Source organism: Apostichopus japonicus, chromosome 16 (assembly GCF_037975245.1).
Source record: "Apostichopus japonicus isolate 1M-3 chromosome 16, ASM3797524v1, whole genome shotgun sequence".
In the NCBI taxonomy this organism is placed as follows: Eukaryota; Metazoa; Echinodermata; class Holothuroidea; order Aspidochirotida; family Stichopodidae; genus Apostichopus; species Apostichopus japonicus.
Window position 1 is genome coordinate 26,668,723 of NC_092576.1, and position 8,537 is coordinate 26,677,259.

At 42.9% G+C, this 8,537-nt stretch overlaps 1 protein-coding gene across 1 annotated transcript; it reads right to left on the minus strand.

Annotated features, from left to right (window-relative positions):
* Positions 1-1,611: 1,611 nt before the first annotated feature.
* LOC139982093 (piggyBac transposable element-derived protein 4-like) lies at positions 1,612-4,505 on the minus strand. The gene has a single exon (XM_071994631.1). The coding sequence runs from the start codon at positions 4,285-4,287 to the stop codon at positions 2,419-2,421; it is 1,869 nt and encodes a 622-aa protein (XP_071850732.1). The 5' UTR covers positions 4,288-4,505; the 3' UTR covers positions 1,612-2,418.
* Between the last annotated feature and the right edge of the window lie 4,032 nt (positions 4,506-8,537).

Below are 8,537 nucleotides of genomic sequence, written 5' to 3' on the forward strand. Positions count from 1 at the left end.
CCCCACACCGAGTGACTGGCATGTCTCCATACAGGATGATGTTTGGGAGAGAACCATATACACCTTTAGACCAGCTACTTAGTAATGCCAGAAAGACTTGGGATGAGGATTTCGTTAACGAACAGGCAGCTGCGTTACAAGAAGCTCACAAAGTAGCAGCAGAAAAGATCAAGACTTCCAAGGAGAAAGAAAAAGCAAAGTATGACCAACTGCCGCAGAGTACTCCTCTTGAGGTAGGTGCCAGAGTACTGCTAAGAAGGACTGCTTTCGATGGCCGACATAAGCTAGAGGATAAATTTCATAGAGATCCCTTTGTCATAGTTAGAGTTAATCCAGAAGGAGATGTCTATGGTATTCGTCCGTTATTAGGAGGTCCTATTCAGACAGTAAACAGAAGACTCCTTACAGAAGACCCTAGAGATGTACAACAAGTTGAGGATCCTGAACTAGCTATTAATGAACAGGAGGACATATTGGAAGAGACAGAGCCAGAAGACATTCAACCAATTCTGCCATGGTGGTTCTTTCTTGAGCAGGGGAGGCCAAGAGAAAATGAGCCAGAAGGAGACCCAATTGCAGATCCCCAAGTTGTACTCCGCCGATCGGCTAGGCAAACCAAGGGTATACATTCGAACCCTTGCAATCTTCCACGTTCTGTCTTACACAATTAAGTGGTTGTCTTGTATTCCTTATGACGTATGTATTGCAATTTATAGTTCTTATTGTTGTGTACTTCTCAACTTGTACATAATATGTAAGTACAAATTTGTTTAGTTGTTGTTTGTAAATGCGGGGAACCTGTTCTGTGACTCCACACATGGTTCACCACATTATTTTTGGTTGTTAGTTTATATTTATTTAGTGACTATGAGGGCATAAGTCATTAAATGCGGGGAAGTTTGTAGTGAGTTGAAAATAGGTCCTTAGTACAATATTGTTATTGTTCTTCTGTAATTGGCTGGCTCATGAATTATTCATAGCTTGGTCCACATGGGCAGCATGTGGTCAACAGCATCTCTTTGTCTATAACCTCACTTTCCCTTATTTTGTTAATGTAGATACATCTTTAAGCTAAAGTAGTGCTGCTTAAATTTCATCCTGTAAGTCTGTTTTACTATTGATTCTTACTTTTCTTATGTATACATGTTTAAAATTACTTATAATTTGGTGCTATAGTCAAATCTCTGAAGTAATACGGGGTTTGGATGTAATTATTAAGAATATCCATGCGCTTGTTAGCCTGAGTTTATGCTAATGCACCCTCCTGGCTTGGCGTGGGGAGGAGTTGCATGTGGGAATTTCAAGGAGCATGATCTTTATTAGAAAAAGAGAAGAAAAGTTTGTCCGTTTCCAGTATTAAACGATGATAAAGAGTTAATTTTGGTTCTGTTTGGCTACTCGGTTGTGCGATGGTGAAGGTCTGTCTACGAGGGCACAACTTGTAATTGACATATTTGGCTTGGGGCTGCTTTCTATGCTTTCCTGTTCTCTACGTTTTCTGTTTATCTACACTGAATAAATTGGTGAAATCGTATACTGCTGTCTCTGAATCTGGTCTTAACGAGCAGGCTGACCCTTCCTTCGACTTCCCCTCCGCGTCCCTTCATGATGAACATGACAAAAGTTCATCGATAGTGGACAATGCAAGATCGAGACATCCTCTTTACCAAAAGAGATTAGTCTCTGTTGTGGACCGCAGTACAAGGCAGGTGTGCTGGATTACTATGTTGACCTTTGTTGATGCGATTGGATCGACGAACTGGGTCAGGAGGATTTTTACTAATACCATCATCTGGGAGGAACAACCAGTATGGGACTAGTCTGGTAGTCGTGGCATCATTGTCGTCATCATTATCATCATCATCAAAATCTTCGGTTGCGGGATCACTGTCATCAATTCCTTCATGTGTAGGGCAAGAAAGTTCATTTCGTGGGTCTTTGATTAACAGCTTTCTGTTGACCGTCTGCTCTGGGCCTCCTAAAATAGGTGTTATACGGTAAACATCTTGTTCTTCATTAATATCAATAACGACAAAAGCTTGTCTGTTATACTTGTCATCCAGCTTGTGCCTACATTTTAATCCACACTTCTTTAACTGTTATCCTGCGGAGTTTTACACACAAAACCTATGCAGTGCGCGTAGTTTTTCTATAAAATGCAGTTTATAATGCAGTTTCTGCTCTGTTTCAATTTGTATCTGTTTTAACATGTCCCATAAGCTTAGAAAGTATTTCTTTTCAGGAGGTATGTATCTTTATTCAGTTTTCCAGTCATAACATGTACATATAATGAACTAATTAGTTAATTGATCAATCAATTAATCAATCAATCAATTGAAAATGAATGAAAAATGAGAAAAATGAGTACTAGTGTCGCTCTCTTCTTTCACATGTTTGTCCAGAGTCTCAAGACAGTTCTTACAAGTTTTGTTTAGTGTGGTATTGCTCCCAGCAGGGTCCCAGGCAAAGAGCAACATCACAGGTTTGACAGATGTAGCTAGTCCGCACTCGTTTTGGTGTTGGCCGGGCTTGGTGATCAGTGCAGATTACACAATTTCTCCGCTTTCCTTTTGCAAGCTTCGTCTGCTTCAAGTGAGATCTTGGATTGTTCAGCCTGACACCAGCAGCGATAGGATTGCTTGGTGGTCTTCCCCCTTTGCTGATGGCAGGAGCTGTTACATTTCCAACAAGTCCCTCCACCAACTTCACCTGGAAAATCCGTCTCTCCATGGGCTTGATTCCAGCCTTTGTCACATGGTCCTTGTAGAGGATGTATGCATTGAGAGTCATGCGACCGATGACGTTGAAGAATAATTTCTTTGTCCATTTCCAAGTTTTCCGCTCATCTAGGAAACAGTACAGACGCATGTCACTCAAATCAACTCCACCCATTGACTTGTTGTACAGTTCGATCCCATGAGGAATGTGCCTAGCCCTACCTCGCCTCGATGTCACGTCCTTCATATTTGCGCTGGCCACTGTTGACAGGATGATAACATGTTTTTTGTCATGGAATCCAACCGATAGCAGGGGCCCAGAACGTGAAGCAGCTGCAGAACCCTTTGCCAGCTTCCTCTTGATACTATCTGGAAGTCCCATTCGATTACTCCGGCATGTCCCAGTGGCAAAGGTTTTCCGATCGTAGAGATCACGAAAAAGTTTTGGTGAGGAAAAAAAGTTGTCGACAAATAAGTGGTGTCCCCTATCTAAAATGGGATCCATGAGACCCATCACCACTTTGTATCCCTGATTGTCCTGTCTTGGCTGCCCAGGTCTCCTTCCTGTGTACATGATCATGTGATAGGCATAGCCAGTGTCAGCTTCGCATAACAACCACATTTTCACTCCGAATTTGTGATGGTGCTTGTTCGGCATGTATTGGATGCCCCGGTACCGCCCCATGAAACCCACTAGGCTTTCATCAACAGAAACTGCCTCTTTCATGATGTAGTTTTGTTGCGATGTCTCCCCAACTTGGTGGATGAGAGAGTATGCTCTTTTTTCTGAGTCAGTAAAAATATTGGTGGCATCACATTCCATTGTAGGCATGTTGAACATGGCCAACAGTAGTAAGAACCTGTCTCTCCGAAAGACGTGTCGAAAATAAGGGGTCGATTGAGATGGATTGGAGCTATCCCAGTATGCATTGAGACATGTTTTTTGGACAAGACCCATATTGACAATGATCCCCAAAAATGCCTTCATTTCCTCAAGGTCAGTGCCATTCCATTCAGCATATCTTGACTTTCTCCGCAGAGGTGTATTTCTCATAACTTTTTCCTTGGCATACCTGTTAGTTTCATCTACGATCTCTTGCAAAATTCCATCAGTCATGAGGTTCGAAAAATAATCCACTGGCTTCATATCAGGCCGAAAATTGGCTGCAACAACACCACTGTCACCGTTGTACTGGAACGTATGAGCTGGCATTATGTCCGTTTGTAAATCCGGTATAGCGATCCACGGCCTAACTAGTAGGCCTAGGTTAGGCCCACCATCATCACTTGAATCTGATCCATCGGATGATTCAGACTCACTCAAATCACTCGAAGCTGAATCACCGGAAGCAATATCAGAAATGCTGTCTCCAAAGTTATCAAAATCACTTTCGTCGTCCGAATTCATCTTGAAATTCACTCCAAAACGTCCGATAATAATTCTGAAAACTAGTGAAAGTTTCGCTCTTCCGACTGCCTCTTCACTGTTGGTAGTAGTATAGCGAATTTTACCATGCTCCGTATTGCAATCTGCTTGCATTTTCTTCTGGATTCTGTTTGGATTTGGCATATAATTTGCCGATTTCCTATGGATTTATGGTCAAGTTCGGCATTATAGTAGCTTCTAATACCAACTCCTATTCGCTGACGCGATATCTAGTGCCTAGTGTCAACCAATCACAAGCCACGTGGCAATATTTCGGGTGTTTACATGAAAGCCACGATCGTGGCTTTCCGCACGGAACTTGGGGGCCACGATCGTGGCTTTCAGCAGGATAACAGTTAAGAGAGCTTGCATTCCTTTTGCAAATGGCTCACTCATGGGTCTTCGACTGCCTCTCTCTACCTGTCTGTAACATCGTCTCTGTCCGATCCTCCGCCGCAATTTGGTGTACTCTTTGCAGTGCCTCTGCTTGACTTTCGATGAAATCTTCTGTAAAAGAGTCTTGGCTGTTTGTTAACAGTTGATCAATAGGGGTAGAAGGTTCCCTTCAATAAATTAATCTGTATGGAGATAATCCAGTGACACTGTGAGGGGTGGAGTTGTAGAGAAACACCAGGTGTGTCATCAACTCTGGCCATTTATGACGAGTCGATGGTTCCAGCGACCTGATCATCTGGCATAAGGTGCGGTTGAATCGTTCGACTTGTCCGTTCCCTTGGGGGTGGTAGGGTGTCGTACGCGTCCTCACAACTCCATACAGTCTGCAAAGATCTTGAATAAGTGAACTCTCAAAATTACTACCACGATCGAGTGTATGTGGACTGGTGCACCATAATGAGAAAACCAATGATCTTGAACTTTAGCCACAACAACTGCAGTCTGGTTTCAACATGGTACGGCTTGTGAATATTTGGTAAAGGCCTCTGTCATTACTAGAACATCCTTGAATCCCCCTTTCCCTCGGTCTAATTTGAGAAAATCTATCGCCAGCAACTCTAAAGGCCTTGACGCCAAGATATGTCATCTCGGGGTTCGTATTGCTGGGGTGGGGCTCTTCGTAGTGGTGCAAGTGAAGCACCTCTTAATATGGCACTGAACATCTTTATGCAACCCTGGCCAGAAACAGCGCATCTGCAGAATGCTAAAAGTCCAATTAATGCCCTGGTGTCCCCATTCGTCATGGGCCATTTCCATCAGTCTGGTACGCAACATCTGTGGTACTAGTAGCTGTCTTGCTCTTCCTCCATACTTGCCTGTCACTTCTTGATCCAATACTCCCTGATGCTCAACAAACAACTCTTGACATCTGGAGAAAGGGGCTCCACATTGTCATCAGACTTCCACCTTAAATTCCAGCATGTCAGCTAACTGGTTGTGAGTGAATGATGGGAAGATTGATGGAGTCATACCATCAGGCTGCGAATTAGAAGTAACTTCTTTCCTTACCTCAACAGGAAGGACAGCAATAGCGCAAAGGCTAGAAATATAATCTGTAGAGCTAGCTGGTATTTTACTGACACAGGAACTCACATAGGCTATCTCTCTCTTGTGTTCTTCCAGGCCGGTGGGGTTACCATTTACACTCTGGTCAGCTGAACCTTCCTCTTCTAAGCTGCAGTGGGTGGGTCTATCTAATGGAATGTCACTAGGTTCCGCTGGCGCCAATTCTACCTTTGCAGAAGCCTCTGCTACTCTGCTCGTTAACTCAGGAATGTCTAACTCTAAACTATCTAGAGCCATAGTTAAACCTTCTTTGCGCCTACTAGCATTCCTGAGTCCTGCAAAGACCTTCAGCGCATTGCAACCTAGCAAGATAGGGTGATCTTTCTTCCTTCCAGAGAGTGGATGCCAACTACCAACGATTAAAAAAACTACCTCGGCTGACTGACCATCTATTTCCACCTGTGCCATCACATACCCTTGACTGGAACTTCTGTCTCAGCTACCCCGTCTACCATTATTGGGGTAGGTAACCTCTGCAGAGGACCAATAACCTCTTCAAGTGACTCATGAACGTAGTGGATGGGATCAACGATGCTTCTGCTCCTGTATCTTACACACAGCCGCGTTGTCGCCCCCCTATACTTGCTATCAATGTAGGGGCTGGGCGATAAAAGCTTTGTCAATATTCCAGAGTCATCTGCATCATCCCTGACTCCATCCACCAAACTCACTTTCACTCAGATTGGTTCTCTACTGGGCAGCACTGTTGGCTCTACCATTTTGCCATCAACTGTAGAGATTAGAAGTTTCCCTGACCATGGTTAGGGGCTGGTCTGTAATCTCGCTGTCTCTGGTTTTCACGGGCTGTCCGTCCTGGATTTGGTTCTGGGCAATGCTTGGCAAAGTGACCCTTCTTTTGGCAGTTGAAACAGGTTGCCGCTTCCTCTTTTACCCTACGAAACCTAGATGAATCTCGCATGGCCGCCAACTCCCTACTGAGATTTTGAACTTCCTGAATGAGGAGCTTCTGTCCAGCAATGAGATCCGATATCAGGGTGGACTGTGTCGCCTTGCTACTCTGCTGGGCTTCATATACACTTACTTCTCGGACTCTAGACCACTGCGGGAGAACCTCTGTCTCTTGGAAGAGCGTTAACACCTCCTCCTTCATCACATGAAATGGTTTCCCTCGTCGAAAGGTCAGTTTGCCTCAACTTGCGACGAACCCAAACCTCCCGGGCTCCTCTTATGAACTGCTCATGTAAGACCCGGGCTGGAGTTGTTTTAGGGCCTGACTGTCCTTTTCAGTGGCCGCTGCCATCTCCATCTTTGAATAGAGTCGTTTCAGTGCTCTGCTGAAGCCAGAAAGGGTTTCGCCTTTTGTCGTGGAAGGAATTACTGAGTGTCTGCACACTCTTGTGGGCCCCGAAGCAAAGCTTTAGAACTGAAACCACCTTAGTATAATTTTTCCGCTCAACCTCTTCCATGCAGGCAACCTCTTCCTTAGCAGCACCTACCAGGTGATCAATCAGCACCCTGGTTTTCTCGCTCTCTGGAAGCTCGAACTGGGCCGCAAGGGTTTCAAATTCTTCTAGCCATTCCAGGAAAGACAGCTCACCTGCTCAGTATGGCGGCCCACAAAACTTACTCAACCGTCCTTGAGAAATACTTTGGAACCCCATAGCTTTCTTGAAGAATTGGGCCATTAGGGCAAAGTGTGCCTGGTTAACACCTATGTTATTAGGGGCCATTGCTGGTCTCGACTGGGCTACTACTCTGCCTTTACAATTTATTAACAATACTTGGCCTTAATTGTGAGGTACTTATACAATTGTGAGGTACTTAAGCAGCTCACATCCTTTCTCTTTTCGTTACATGAACATAAAAATATGGAACTATATACGATAGAGTTGAGACTATTCAGTATTCTGCTTATGTGACCTGTGAAACTCAGTTTATCATCAATACAAACACCTACATATACTGTATGATAAGTGCATTCTTTTTGCGCATCTTTAATTGAGATTTAGTTAACCTACATGATACCTTCATGTTTAATATTTATATTCTCAAAAACCATTTCTTTAGATTTCTTTGGATTGAGTCTAAGATTCTTCCCATCACACAGATCTACAATAATTGATACAGCAGTTTTATAACTTGCTTGGTCAGCTTGATGCATTGCACACTATAGCAGTGTCATCAGCATATTTCACCACAGTACATTTAGAAGTAGATCATATTTCGTCAGTATATATTGTGAACAGTAGAGAAGACAGAGGGGACCGCCTTGAGGGACACAAACATTTATTTTCAATTTTTCTGTCAGACCTTAGAATATTTTATTTGTCTAGCCCAGCCATTTATAAAATTTGATATCCAATGTAACAACCAACCATGGCCATTCAACGAACCCTTGCATGTCCTGAATTAAACGATTTGAAAGAACAATGTTAAAAGTACTGGAAAAAACAAGAAATAAGACCTTAGATATAGTAGTATCTTTGTCATTTAATCCTGTGACAATATTGTGAATAAGTGTTAAAACAGCATCGGTATATGACAACCCCTTCCTATAAGCAAATTGATTGCTATAAAATCGTGAGGGCGTGGATTGATAAGGGTAATGAATGATTCAGAACACCGAATGACTACGAGATAATGCTGTTGTATTTAAGCCAGAATCCAGAGTCTTTTAGGTCAGAGGTTATATTTACATGGGTGCATACAAGTATATGATTAAACACTAAATCCCTCCCAACTTTAGATAAATAAAACAAGTGTTCAACAGTTCATGATTAATAAACATTGATCTGTTAGTATAAGCAACAAGCTGAAAAGTTGAATGATATAAATGATAAGTGTCTGACACTTTGCTTAAAGTGTGAACTGTTCATGTAAAGTTTTAAACATAAAAAAGTAAAAGTTAAAGG

Bases quoted from the DNA above. Each gene is read 5' to 3' on its own strand.
- LOC139982093 (XM_071994631.1), bottom strand. From the start codon at position 4,287: ATGCCAAATCCAAACAGAATCCAGAAGAAAATGCAAGCAGATTGCAAT.